The 15660-nt window shown below is 33.1% G+C and overlaps 1 protein-coding gene across 1 annotated transcript; it reads right to left on the bottom strand.

Annotated features, from left to right (window-relative positions):
• Positions 1-839: 839 nt before the first annotated feature.
• On the bottom strand, positions 840-15054 carry LOC144349248 (uncharacterized). The gene is made up of 13 exons (XM_085501621.1): positions 15018-15054; positions 14152-14365; positions 10859-11006; positions 10236-10372; positions 9982-10117; positions 8467-8562; positions 6337-6461; positions 6101-6198; positions 4199-4355; positions 2820-2924; positions 2355-2513; positions 1454-1549; positions 840-1352 (listed from the first exon to the last, which is right to left on the bottom strand). Exons 2-13 carry the CDS (start codon positions 14314-14316, stop codon positions 1284-1286), a joined length of 1491 nt encoding a protein of 496 aa, XP_085357747.1. The 5' UTR covers positions 14317-14365; positions 15018-15054; the 3' UTR covers positions 840-1283.
• Positions 15055-15660: the final 606 nt, after the last annotated feature.

A 15660-nucleotide genomic window follows, 5' to 3' on the forward strand; every position in this document is an offset into this window, starting at 1 on the left:
TGAACTGAGGTTCTAAAGGGAATACATACATAAATTAAATAGAAATATATTATGTGTATTTTTGTATGTGGAAACATGGCTTGCCCACTAATAAATATAAAGAAGTGTGGTCTGCAGTTTTTTTTTTAAATTGTTTATTTGTGAAAAAAACTTTAGTGTAAACAATAAAACACTCACAGTGCAAGGCTAGTTCACCAACATGTCTATTCTCTTGCTTGAGTGTGAAAATAAATGGTTTAGTGACTACCTCTTATATTTTTAAATTTTAGATTTTTTTTTTATTTGGGAAGGTTCTTCTATAAAAATAGAACAGATGTAATGAATTAATTTTAATATTTTATTTTAATTTCAGAAGTAAAGCAAATTCAATATCTGAGACGTATATCGTACACATATTCACTACGCCTAGGCTACCAAATCTATAGGAACAAGTTATAAGTCATGCCATAGTATGTTTACAGGTGAGTGAATTGTATATATATATATATATATATATATATATATATATATATATATATATATATATATATATATATATATATATATATATATATATATATATATATATATATATTTAGTTACATTCCACTAAATGTATCATTACATTACTAAATTACCATATATGTATTCACAGTACTAATAATACACATATATCTGAAATATTTATAATGTAATTACATTCCAATAACTATCATTTCGTTACTTAAAATATGTATTCACATCACCGATATTGAACATATATCAGATAAAATTGTATGGACATTTAGTTACATCCCCCTAACTGTATCATTTTATTACTAAAAATAATTTGTATTAACAACACTAATACTACAAAAATATCAGATACATATTTATATACATTTAGTTACATTCCACTAACTGTATCATTTTATTACTTAAAAGAATTGTTATTCACAACACCAATGCTACACAAACATTAGATGAATGTTTATATACATTTAGTTACATCCCACCAACTGTATTATTCCATTATTTATAATATGTATTAACATCACTAATAGTTCACATATATACTAACTGTATTATACATTACTTAATTACCATATATATATTCACAATACTAATAACACACATATATTAGATCAATGTTTATAGATATTTAGTTACATCCCAGTAACTGCATTAATCAATTACACAAATTATGTGTATTATGGCAATACACATTCAGTTACTACATGAAACTCAATATTACAATACATTTCTCAACACACTATGTAGACAATCGACTTAAACACTAGTCACGTAATGCGACGGCCTGTCTCTTATTTTACAGGTGGGTTAAATTTCTTCACGTAGTATCTCAAATATCGGAGTGTTCCAACCATACCTTGCTGTGGAGAATCATGAAAAAGATCAATTGAGAATGGCATGTGTGTACTGTGCAAACGAAGAAGGTTTAAAGGAAGGAATAAAGATCGAATCAGTATAATACCTTAATTGCATACACACTATCTTCGGGTTCAATTTCGAAATCCATACTACCAAGGTAACCCACATCAATGCCAATAGTACGAACGGCATCCGTCGCCTGAAATGACAATACAAAACTATGACATCTACGAGCATCCCATGAGCATTCAAATAATTAAGAATCAATATTATCTTCATTCCAAAGATTGAGTATTATACCGATATGTATAACTTGAAGTAAATGACTCACAGCCTGCATTACCCCGATTCAAATTATTTTATTTTATCTGCTCACTCACTCTCAGCCTGTTTCTCCCATTAAAGACCAATCCATTTCACCCATGCAGGAACATATTTAACCATTTCCAACCTACAACTGCACAACTTTGTTTTTGCAATTTACAGACTGTCAACATCTAGACTGAGAAAACTTTCTTAAACTAGACTGACCACCAAATCGGAAGGCTTTAAGCCTTTCAGCCTTATAATAAGTGTACTTGTGTATACATACCAAAATACACCATGATAGGCATATATTTTACAATACCAATTTGAATTTTGTTCGGAGCATTTTAATTTTATTCTGTAAGCATCCACGTTATTTTAGCAGTTTATGCTATAATATTTCCCGTCGACAGCACAGCTACTTAATAGCCGATTATTTTCTACGCTAGGAAATTGTTTGATTTACAACAATGCGTCATACATTGCACTTTGTCTGTGCATAGTGTGTGCCACCTGCTAAATTAGTATCATTCAAACATTCTTCAACTGAAATTATTGTATGTGAAAAATGTAACACACTTTCGTCTCAAAGACTAATAAAAATATGATATAATAGGGACAACATATCAGAGCAATCAAAATGTAAAGTTGCTAAATCAATGTGATGCGGGATAGTTTGTATATGTGACTATACTTACGTTAAAACCAAGTCGTTGAAGGTTCACTGTCATAGACTCAATCATTGATCCTACAAATCCTCCTAAACTGGTGATCTCTATTCGATCGTAACCAGTGAACTTACTCTGTATATCGATGCCTCTACTCTCAGCAAACTTAACCAACTCGTAGCCATTTATCTAAAATATAAATAAACACAATTATTGGTCAGAGGTCTCATCAATTCTAAGATACGTATTGTAACGTCAACAACCAATTATTGTGGATCGGGAAACCAATTGTTCGTTAGTTTTAACAGTTTCAGACCAAGTAAGACGTTACAGGTGACAGATGAGGGACGTTACCTGTGTGTATCCAGCCGAAATAGAACTAAGATTGATATATTAACAAATTCATATATTCCGCTCGTAAAAAAATCATCTCCGACGGTCTCAATTATGAAGCTTTTTAATCCGTTTACCTATGTAGTTTGTAGGATCATTTACCTTTCCATCGCCATTGGCATCTAGAAGATCCAAAACTGTCTTGAAGTCGTACTGCTCACCAAACAGTGTCCTTGCATGTTCTGTTGTGAATGTTGATTGGTCAGCCTTATAAATAAAAATATCACATTAGAACATTAGAATATCAGAAGCAGAATAGTAAATTTACAGTTTGCTTTCCTATTGAAAAATTCAATAAAATCGTCACAATGTGAAGGATAGTGCACATGTTCACATATTTGACAAGAGGATCTCAGGCCCGTGTGGAAGTAATAATTATCTGATTCACCCACACTGTGTTTATATTGACCAAGCAGGTTCAACAGATTGTGTTGACATAACGTTTTCATTGTTTAAATAAAACATAAATACAAGCAGCCTATCAGCTGAGATAGCTCCGCTGTTAGCAATGCACATTTCAATTAAAGAACTGAAGATATCATTAGAAAATGAACAATATGAATAGTATCAAAGCAATCGGACTTACAGTTTTAACAAGAAATCGAAAATATCCCTTTCTGCCAAAAATTACAAAAATATTCACCAAAATTAGAGAATTGAAGATATCATTATGAAATGAACAAATCTGCGAAAGGTCTACATGTAGTATATATTATATATGTAATATCAAAGCAATTGAACTTTTGGTTTTTAACAAGAAGTCGAAAATATCACTTTTTACCAAAAATTACAAATATATTCAACAAAATTAAAGAATTGAAGATATCATCACAAAATGAACAAATCTGAGAGAGGTCCACATGTAGTACCTATATATGTAATATCAAAGTAATCGGACTTACAGTTTTTAACAAGAAGTCGAAAATATCACTTTTTACCAAAAATGACAAAAATATTCACCAAAATTAGAGAATTGAAGATATCATCACGAAATGAACAAATCTGAGAAAGGTCTACATGTAGTATCTATATATGTAATATCAAAGCAATTGAACTGTTAAAAATATTCACCAAAATTAGAGAATTGAAGATATCAACATGTAATGAACAAACCTAAGAGAGGTCTACCCAAGGTACATATACACCAAGTATCAAAGCATTCAGGCTTGTAGTTTTCAAGAAGAGGTTGAAAAAGTAAAACATTGACACGGACGACGGACGACGACGTTTAATCACTCATATGATAAGCTCCGCTCGACAAAGTCGACAGCGGAGCTAATAAAGCTTACAACGATATCGCACATGAGTGATGTTACACTACATAATCAACTATTATTATTTATGTATACATTTTGAACTTGAAAAATTACCACTCATATTACATTCCTGGAGAATTGTAAAGCCCCGCACTAACTTGGACAATCTGTTAGTGGATTCCAAGCAATGACAAAAGATTAGACCACGTGTGGTGTTGTAATTACCATTTCTAACGCCTTGCGTAGCTCGTTTCTGTCAATAATGGAATTTTTGTCTACATCATTGTCTGACAGAACTTTCAAAAACTGAGTGAATGCTTCAAATATCTTGTCATGATATTCTTCCAATTCCTTCTTCTTTCGTTCTAGTTCTGCGCTACCTCTGAATATTAAAACAATAAGTAGAAACATTTGAATACATAGTTTATGTCTATATGATGTACATACATAAGATTGTTTGATACGTGTTGACCTCCCTCTATACTTACTAAAAGGTGAGGAACGTTTTTGGCTATTAATTGTGAAAGTGCTCTCAGTATTCCTGTATGTGAAGTGGGATTTAACAACCCACTCGGCATAACAGTTATTTATATCTTTAACGTGGCTTCTTCCATGGGCGTGATATTAGGACGTCAGGGCATAACTATGAGAATGGCATTATGCACTTGTTTTCCAAATCTGTAAATATCGGCAACCCAAGATCCCAGGCTGGTTGCAAAAGATGTAAACTTATTGACATTCTTCCAAGTTAAAAATCGCTAAATAAACTTCAAATATTGTCCACAAATATACACAGGCAGGATGTATATCATTCATTACCGCCATAAGGGATATTAAAGTTTGAACATTTTGTTCTGTGATATTAGTTTTATCTTGCTGCTTTGAAGTTATGTCCATTTTATTTATTTTAAGTGTTGTCTTATAAAATGAAGTTGTCCTGGCACTTCTGGGCCACCGTATGATTTTGACCAGTAGTGATTAATATTTATTGGAAGCTAAGGGTCACATTTTTATTATAATATTAGAGATTATACATGTATTACGAAGATACCTCAAAGTATGCACGAAGACAGTACAGCGGCAGTATCGACCGACGTTATCGTCATATCCTGGTGGCAGCCATGTTTGTTTTTATTATTAGAGGACGCTTACGCGCGTAATCATTACATATTTGCAGTTCGCATTTCCTAGTACAGTAGGATGATAATACCCCGTAAAATACGGACTGATGTATTAATACTAATATTTGTTATTCTATGGGCCAGTACTAACACTATGTATCTGACAGACATCGTTGTTTGTGAGACAAATATCTGCTATTTCAGTTTTGGATTTGGTTATGTGTTTATACTGTGACATTCCTAAATTAATCTCTGTTTGCAATGCATGAAGTGAATTATGTTTACACACCAAAGGACATAAGACATACGAGTGGCAAACACTCGACAAGTACAGAATCGCAAACTTAATATACTTGATATATTCAAGCTTCGCAAATATCAGAAATATACCATTATTTCACTCCATTACCACACAACTATTCAACACGGCATGCATCAAATAAATACTTCTACCTGCCCAGGATTAAAACAATGTATTTTAACCAATTAACAGTCTATGAGTTATATATTATTTTGGTAATATATAACCCTATTATTGAAAATATATACTTTTTAATTATTTATTATTGTTACAAACATCAATATTACCACTTTATATGCTATTAAATATTTTTTTTTATTTTTCAAAAAAATTGTAATTATTAAGCTTATGACCCTCTACTAAATGTTGGATAGAATTGGGGGGGCACAGACTCGACTACTTTTAGGCACTATATCTGAGTTCCACACCAGATAACAACTTGTAAATTATTATTATCATCTTATGTACATACATATTTTTTCGGTTATACAATATCAGTATACAGGCTATCAACCGTCGAATGGCATATTAGTTCGGACGGAAGTAAGACAATATCTTGATATATTACATTAAAAAATGACTGAAAGACGAATCGAGTTATATGAAGTGGGTGCTTATGTTTTCTTAGTGGAAAATTCATTTGGATATATCATATCAAAAACTATAGAAGGCATAACTGTTTTGAGATATTCCTGTTATACTAACCTTGCTAAATCTGTATCCGGCCTTTCAACATGTTGGGCCTTAGTTCCTCCATCTCTTATAACCCAGTCCTCATATAATTGACTTTCCGTGTCAGATTGTTATATACGAATATTGAATGTAGTTATTTGTATTTAAGTGCATAAATAGAATAATCATAGCAAATAAACTGAACACCAACACTACAAACCTCAAAACTGAACCAAACTACTGATATATATTTTCTTAATTGAGCTTACCACTATCGCTCCCAAAGTTTTGTTGTTGAATCCGTCAAACCTGCTTGACCACAGTTTGCTCATTTGACTTAAGGGTTGTAGTTTTATCAGAAAACTGTCTTCTGGTTTTGAAGACAACCACCAACCTAGAAAGACAAAAGTAAATAAAACAATCATTCATCGCATATATATCATCGAATTGAACTGGTGAATGTAGATTTTAATTTCAAGTCTTATAAATGTTACTCAGTGTGCATATTTGTACCGCCATACTCGGAAACATCCGAATTCAATCAGTTGAATACACAATAGTGTCAAACTAAGTCATAAATGCATTACTAAATACTTATTTGTGAACTTATAAAGGAATAATAACCAAACAAAATAAACGAACAAACATGTTTACCAAGCATCCAGTACGATTACCTATACTTATAAACATTTGAATTACACATTTTGTATCTTGCATGACGTAGTAAGAGGTTGATGATGTGCTTAATTAAATCAGAATTCCTATTTTGTTTTTGTGTGTGTGTCGCTCATCGGACACGACAGTAGCACGATTGACTTCCAGTTGTCTATGTGAGTAATGTCATGATTTATATTTCAGTCAGTTTGACAGTGGTTGCCATGACATATACTGATAAAGGTTAATGACAAGGCCAGATGGCGAGCTAGACGAAATCAACCAAAAACATCTTATGACTCTGCAGTTTTTAAGATACAATACAGTAGCTGTAATCCCAATCCAATTTTGTTTGCGATTCTAACTAAGTTGGTATCTTTGTGGAATGTTAGTGCAAGACTATTACCCCATAAATATTAGTTAGTGTTGACAATATATAGTAGTGTTTTTTCTAGATAGCTTGACGAGTAATTAATTGATAATGATGTGTAAAACTTTCATGTGATTGGTTGTTTGTTTGAAGGCAAGGCCTTGGAGTCTCTTATACTGATTGTAATTGGTTAAGGAGTGACAAGAAATAAAGAGTGATTTAATGCTTTCTCGGGTGAAAACCAGGGACTTGGCAGATAATCGTTTGGGAACATGAATGAAGCTTGTGTGTGTTTTTTGTCAGCCTAGCGTGGAAACGACCGAATCCCGGTTACCTAAGTGAAAGGTTTTTAACCATCAAAAATACCTATCACAGTAAACTGAGGGAAAACGAGTACATTTACCAGAAAGCGCCTGAGAATCAATTCGAGGTATAAGCTAGGCCAGATTATCTGTCGGAATTTATTTTCCACTACTTTTACCCGGGAACCATGGGGAGTTGTCATAAATGTAACTGGTTTTGTTTGGGAGCTAGCACTATAGGAATAAAGTACTTCTACAAATTGAGTGAGCTGTCTACCAGGGCCTCTTCTGTATTCAGTGGTGGGGTTGCCATTCTCCTCATGTGTTTACCTTGTTTTCTTGGTTAAGTAAATCTAGCAATATTAAATATTATGCTGGTCTACCTTCCTAAGGCATATTTTTTTCCACTGGACAAACTGATGAAGGTGCACAAAGTAGGACTATATATAGTTTGCAAAAAAAAAACTATTAGAAATGCTCATGTAGGTAGTCCTGCATTTATGTTACGGCAGATTAAATGCAAGTTGTCACACTTTGCATGGTGTTGCAAAGTTTACATACATATAGACATGTCATTAGACTCAATTATATATCAAGGAGTGATGCATTCCCAAGCAGTTATGGTTTATATACCACAAAATCCTAGCTTTATTAGAATGGTGCATAGTACTGTCGTCAAGAGTCAGCAATGTTCAATGTATGCATTAATTCTGTACTTAACAAATTGTTTGTCTTCAGTATTTTTTTTGTTAAATTGGTTGTTAATGATTGAATTTGTATGTGTTAAATTATGTGAATTGCATTATATTTTATATAATTTGTCATGTTACATGTGAACATATTGTAGTCAGGGTGAACCGAGGTAAAACATTATTGTCGATATAGTGTATCAATGTCGCTCTGCAAATAATTCATATGTTTGCATGCCCAGTCTATATATTTTAAAAACAGATACAATTCTGCCAGTAGCATAAATACTGGCCTTATCACTATTCATATTCACTATATTCATATATCGGCTGTGTGTAAATGCGTATGCGTTTGTCTATTACATACCTACTTAGTATACTTACCATCAAAGCAATGCAACGGGAAATTTGCCAAGACGCCACCATCGACGTAGATGTCAACATGTTCTCCATTTTGATATTGAACTGCTTCAAAAACCCCTACAGAGAAACAAAAGATGAAATGTCAGGAGTGACACATATCTCGGATTAAATGGATATGTATTTTACCTGTGACTCGCCAGAAAATACTATTGCAATTAAAAAAATAGGAAAGTAGTTTTGGTGAAAGCCTATTTTTTGCGTGGCTATACAAAATGCTTGATATTGTATGTGGAACCAAAACGAAGGCGTTGTCTTCTTTCGTTGTGAACAGGCTAGTTACATGGTCGTTGTATCTTCAACGGTGTTTCAACCCATTCTATTCTTTCATCGCAAAACATATTAAAAACATTGTTTCCACACTTTGTTAGAACTGTGTCTATCCCTCCGATATTTAAATAATGCTATTTTTTATGCTATTTTTCAAAAATAAATCGACAACAGGACTGTATTCGCGGCTTCCGCGTTGGTTCTTCAGTCAGAAAAGACGTAGATTCTGACGGAGAACAGCTGTACTGTTACAGTAAAGGAGGCATAGAGTGACTAGGTGAGGCCTGCAAGAAGTATCACATTGCATTCTGGTAAACATGAAAAGCGCAAAGGATTGAGACATTTGTATGTCGCACCTGAATCCCACTACAATCATTTTGATATATAAAGTAAACGAAATATACGCACAATAAATAAACAAAATACTTCCAGGCTGTTGTTGAACGCAAAACCGAAGTTCTGTTTACAATTTCGATAAAAGTTTGCGTTTCTTGTAAAAGATAAAATCACTTGGATGAGAAACTCTACACTCATTTAAGGTAAATTAAAATGAAGTATATTACAAAAAAGCAAATATATTAATGAAAGTAGTATACATTACACACTGTCGTTTATATACCTTTTGATTTTGTTAACATGCACTTTAAAGTTAGGACAAAACTTTTCAAAATTGTTTTTAATGTTTGGTAGATTCTATAAATTTGAAGGTGCTAGTGACATTTTACTAGCTTGAGAAACGTCTAATATATTCGATACCTCGTCCTGTGTGGCGACATAATTCGAAGGAGGGGGTAGTACACTTTCTTCCCTTTAGATTTTTGTATTGGGAATGATGGCCGTGTTAGTATCTTTCACCTGTTCACCCTTGTCAGTATCATTTTTTACTTAATTGTTTCCTCATAACTTGACAGTGAGCATTGGCGACTGTGGGGTTTTTGGTCACTCATAGTGTTACTTGTGTTATCAATTGCCGAGTATTCGGTTTTGTTCACTATTTACTTTCACTGTTTTCTGCCCCATTTTTCACATTTCTAATGATTATTCAGTCTTAGATATGTTACCATTTTGAATCTATAAACAGAAAATGCTGACAAACATGAGAAACATGAACTTGATTCTTATTACCTTATTACAGTGTCACTTCTAACTGTTATAGTTGTATCATGTATTTTTCTGTAGAACCAGCAAAATATATATTGAGTACATTACCTGGAAACGATATTGACATTCTAACAGCCATTCGAACCACCATATTAGGTGTAGTTTTTATGTGACAATACTCGACTGTTCGACGACTGACATTACTCACAGTTATGCACAGTTCATTGCCAGTTAAATCGAAAAGCTGTAACAAAAGTAGATGCAGACAGAGATTACGCTTCAGCAATAATATACTCATATATTTCACGTGACAACATATAGTTTCACGCAGTTTAGTTCAATATGTACGTGCCAACACATACCTCTTTAAATGTGATATCTTTATTGCCGGTCTTGTCTTCAAGTTTTGTACCAAACCATTTATAAAATTTTGTTGCAGGATTCCATCCATATTTCGTAATCAGATTAGGCAGCAAACTGAATACTCCACATGAGTGGTCTGAAAGTATACATTGTGTACTATTAGATTAGTATTCTAAAACGGACGTGCCTTGACGTGTCAGTCAAGTAGTATATTGGGAGCCTTTGTTTATTGTCAGCAACCATGTATATATTCAGTTGATGGAATAGTATTAGCGTACATTTTAGGTGAAATTGTCAAATCATTAATTTGTTATATGTGCCATTCAATTCCAATATATTGTCATCAATGTATTAGTTTGTCTAGAAGCAGATTTTTACCAGACTATATGACACGAGAGATGAGACCTATATATTTCCCAAGCTCATTCGCTATGCAAACTTTTCGAAAAGACATTGTCTTCTTTTCTTAAACCACGGATTTTGTAGAGAACCACTAGGCTTAACATTTGAAAGATGCCACAAATGTCACATGACTGATGATATAAATGTCCGTATACGACATGGTTGGTTGGTTGGGTATGTTATTTCCACATTACCAAACAATGACTTCTAGCGTACATACCCTCTATCACATCCTTGAGCTCTCGGTTCATCATTAGAATGGCTTCCGTTGGAGGATAGCCTACTGATAACAAGCAGGCAAGCATAGATCCAATACTAGCTCCGGCGAAACGTTTTATATTTTGGTAGATTCCGACGTCCATTAGAACCTTTATTAAATTTGAAATAAAATACACATGAACGTGACGATCGTTTAAGTTGGTGTTATTCAAGCAATGAATGTAATTATGAACAGATAACTGTTTCTATTATTTGTTGAAGTTTGCATAGATATCAACAGATGTTTAATTTTTTTAAAAGATTCCTCTCTTTAGTAAATAGCGCCATCACTCAACAATATTTAGAATGAGTGGTTGGTAAAAAGTTTGATGAGTCAGGTGCATTTATTGGCTAAGCTTGTTGTACATATATGCAAATGAGTATAGGAACCATTAATGCTGTAGGGTGTACTGGGAGGGGTGGAGGATTTCATGTTTCTAATGACTGGTTGTAATGCACTATCTCGTTGTTTTCAGGATGCTGCCTGATATTTGTTGCTTTTCTGGTTGTTCAATTATGCCTAAAATTTGTGTGGTGGGTGGAAGATGTGTTTATTGTTTGTTGAGTCATTGTATAGACACCCTGCAGCTTGAAATGGTATGGTTCAAATCCAAATTCGATATGGCGGTGTTGAATATCTGTGCGTTATGGCGGTGGCGTCTAAAAACATGGCATCAAAATGATTTCTGTTTATTTATTTACTGTTGTAGATCCTGAGAACTAGCCAGAGTATGATGTCGGAAATAAATGGTATTTCTGAACAAGCTTTATTAATTATTGCTGGCAATATTCAATATGAATTGGGAGCAAACTGTGACACCAACTCTAGTCGTTGTATTGTTATGCTTCTAAAATATTTTTTTCAAATGTCTTGAAACAGATTCAAATATAACGATATGGATTGTAAAATATTAAGTTTATATAGTGTCCAACACATTAATCTGTAAATGGTAAATTTATTTTATAAACCTCAGTGACAATATTATAAAAGTAAAATAAATTAAATAGAAATATTATTTGTATTTCTGTATGTAGAAACTTAGCTGGCCCACTCAAAATTATAAAGAAATGAGGTCTGCGGTTCTGTTTTTTGTAAAAAAAATTATTTGTGAAAAAAACTTGTATTTTACAGACATTCTACAATAAAACACTCACAGTGCAAGGCTAGTTCACCAACATGTCTATTCTCTTGCTTGAGTGTGAATGTAAATGATTTAGTGACTACCTCTTACGTTTTTAAATTTAATATTATTTTTATTTGGGAAGGGGTGTTATTTATTGTGTATACCTATATTTGGCCGTTTTTGCCTGGGCAAAGTTAATAAAATGCATCACACATATCAATGTGGAAACATGGCAACAACAATATAGTAATTTTTATCTCACCTAATTAGAATTAATCTGTGATAGACTTGCATTATCATTTGAGCAAGTATTTCTGCGGTTTCTAAACTGTGTTAATGGTTTGCAGTATTCGATCCACACCAAGTGTCAATATCATACACACACAAAAAATAAGAATAATCTGTTCTACAACCTTACGATTTGATATATAGCTAAAAGTGTGAAGTGTGTGAATTATCAAGTAATATGGTACAATACGAGTATGAAATGCTTTACAAAAATAAATATGTTTTACAGCCCTGAATTAAATTTGAGTTTACTCGAGAAGTTGAGACACAGTTGATTTGTCACAGAGAAACGTATGCTATTGTGGATGGATAATACATAATTTGATACACATCTTTCAAAAATCTCACCAATTACTAGTACTTTCTTGTCTTATAATTGCTAATTTGACTCTTATCGCATATTAAGTATGTTCAAATGATTCTCATGTACCATTGAACATATTGTGATATAAATTGTAAGTGAAAAACAGAGCCCTTGATGTGTGAATGAAAAGCACACGTGTTTGGCAGTAACAACAACTCATTGCCCATGTCTATTTTCAGACTGCTGAGTATAGTCACGAGGTTGTGTTCGGAGCAGAATTTGAGATACACCCTGTCTCCCCTGTGGCATAATGGTATGTCTCAGACAGTTGCATGGTGATTGTCAAATACCTTGGAATGTGCTGCGCTCAGTGTTGTTGGCAATGAAAATAAGTGAGCTGTACCCTATACAGAGGTACATATGCAGACGTGCTGTGTAGAAATCCCTGCTGATCAACAGGTACCACTGAAGCTCACTGCCTGAACTACTCCCATATATTGTACCAGTGCTACCAGTAGCAGCAGATAGCAGTGCAGTTGCCGATACTCCCTGGAGCACGAGTTTAAATTGTAGTGCAGCTGCATCGGCAGTGTGCCAGAAACGAAGGGACGAAACATTGTTCACCGGAGAGCATCGATCAAGTCTCTAATTTTATTTGTTTACTGTATATTCCCATATGTTTGTCAAATTGTTTGGTTCCTATACCGTCAATAATATTGATGCATATTTTATTAAAACTATATTTTTCTAAACAAATTCATTAAATAATACAAATGTCACAATGTACAGAATACTGTACGCCTTTTTAGGGAACAAATGTGATCTCATTCATGCTTATTTAATCAACTTAAAAATATTTGATCGAAGAGCTTTATAAACTAAACGGCATACTTGGAAACAAAGCGAATAAAATGATATTGAAAATGTATTACATTTTCCACTGTAACACTAGTTTATATGTAATTTATTTCCAAAATCCACTTGCTTTAGTCATGCATTGTACAAATGAATTCTTTTCTATGAAACTATCATGTAATTTACTCAATACAATCGAAAAGGTAATTTACAGGTTGCTTCCTGGTTCTTCATACAGGACAGACATATGTAGGTGTGTTGTACCCTATTTAAATATGTAGACATGATATAACCACATTGCCAAGTTATTTATGTCCCCGGTTTATGTCCAAAAGTACTTATATATTACAACTGGAGGAAATATGTTGCGAATTATGTGCCATCAATATTTTATATAACATCAGGGTCAAAATGATAGCCCTGTGGTCTGAAAATACTACTATAACAATGACAGGATGTCACATTATAAGTACCACTACCATTGTATTTGTTTTATGTGGTTAGCAGTTTTTAATCATATAGTTTGTCTAATTTACATTTGACATTTACCTACCACGTAAATTGTAAAACAGACACGGAAAGCTGTAAATCAGGATTAAATATAAAAAGTTTAAAAATAACTCCTGTTTGCTAAAGGGCAGTCAAAACGGGAGTAAAAAAATAATTTTAATTTCTTCTGTTTACCTTTATTAATCCAGCATATGCTACTCCTTTAACACCACCACCTTCCAGAACCAGATTTTCAAATGGATATATGTATTTTGCCAGTTTCTTGTCGTCGGTGGTAGTCAGCGTATTTGTATTGAGAATCTCTTTAACCAGATTATCCTTTGATTCTGTTGTCCCCATTGTTTCAGCAAATTCGCGTGTCTGCTAGTACCAAATGATGGACAATATCCTGTGTTCAGATAGTTCTTAATTATTGAAATATATATAAAATTTTACAGGCAACATATATGGGTTCTGGGCATGACTCCATTATTTAGAACATCATGTTTATGGTGTGATGTTGCCTCGATTTGTGATTCGGTAAAACAACATCAATCATGCCACCGATATCTAATGCCAATGGTGCCAATAATATCACTAAATTTTAATGTCATTCATACATCCAATACTTATAATACGGCGTAACACATAATTATAAACAAATAGAACCAAAATATTTCGATCAGTGGTACATTTTTCGTCTCAATTTAGTATAATGTATATTATTTAAGGACATGGATTTTATTCATACCCCCCCCAATATTATCTTCGCCCTACGGAGATGTACATACAATGCAGTAGAAGGTAGAACACTGTCAGTCTAAACATTTGGGAAATTATTGCTTAGTTTACATGGAGAATAATAGGTGTAAAGCCAACTCTCTCGGCAGCTAACATTGTATTTCGACCACATTTTTCTCCATTATACAACGATCACGCGTTGTGTGTGTTGTAAAACCGTTTGTTATTGTGATTAACAATTGTATGAGGTAGCCAATAATTAACGTATCGAAATGGTTAAATAAAATAGCTCAATGTATATTAAACAACTCGGGACTCACCTGTATACCCTAGTAGATCACTGTCCACTTTAGATATTGGCGCATTCTATCGATATGGGGATATTTTCGTCTAAATTTAACAGGAGAATTATGATGGTACTTTATCTGCATTTTAAATTTGCATTTTTTATTTAGTTATTAGTTATTTATTGTTTTGTCTCATATTCTATCACATTTTCTTCTATTCTATTCTGTGTTATTGTATTCTATTCAATTATATTCTATTAAAGTTATTCCACCAGATAATAAATACAATATATATTATTATGTCATTATGGTAGTTAAAATGGTCATTAACATAAGGTCAAAATGGTTTGCACATTAGTCTATTTTTTGATCGAAGTGGCAAGGCTGGTACAAACTAATTCCGATTTACTTTAATATAAAAGTCCTGAGGATATCACTAACCAAAATTAACAAATAGACTCTTCATGAGAACGTTGCATAATGACGTCACCAATATGGCCGTTTGATATATACGTTTCAGCTATATGTATAATATTCATAATATTTGTCATGAACCATAAATGTTGAGTATCAAAAAGGATGTATTAATTTACTTGATATAAATACATAGTACAGTTTACATATTCACTCGTTACCAAGGTTACAGTTTGCTATTTAATTTTGAAAATGGCAACTC

Source organism: Saccoglossus kowalevskii, chromosome 7, assembly GCF_978046115.1.
Source record: "Saccoglossus kowalevskii chromosome 7, keSacKowa6.1, whole genome shotgun sequence".
Taxonomy (NCBI): Eukaryota; Metazoa; Hemichordata; class Enteropneusta; family Harrimaniidae; genus Saccoglossus; species Saccoglossus kowalevskii.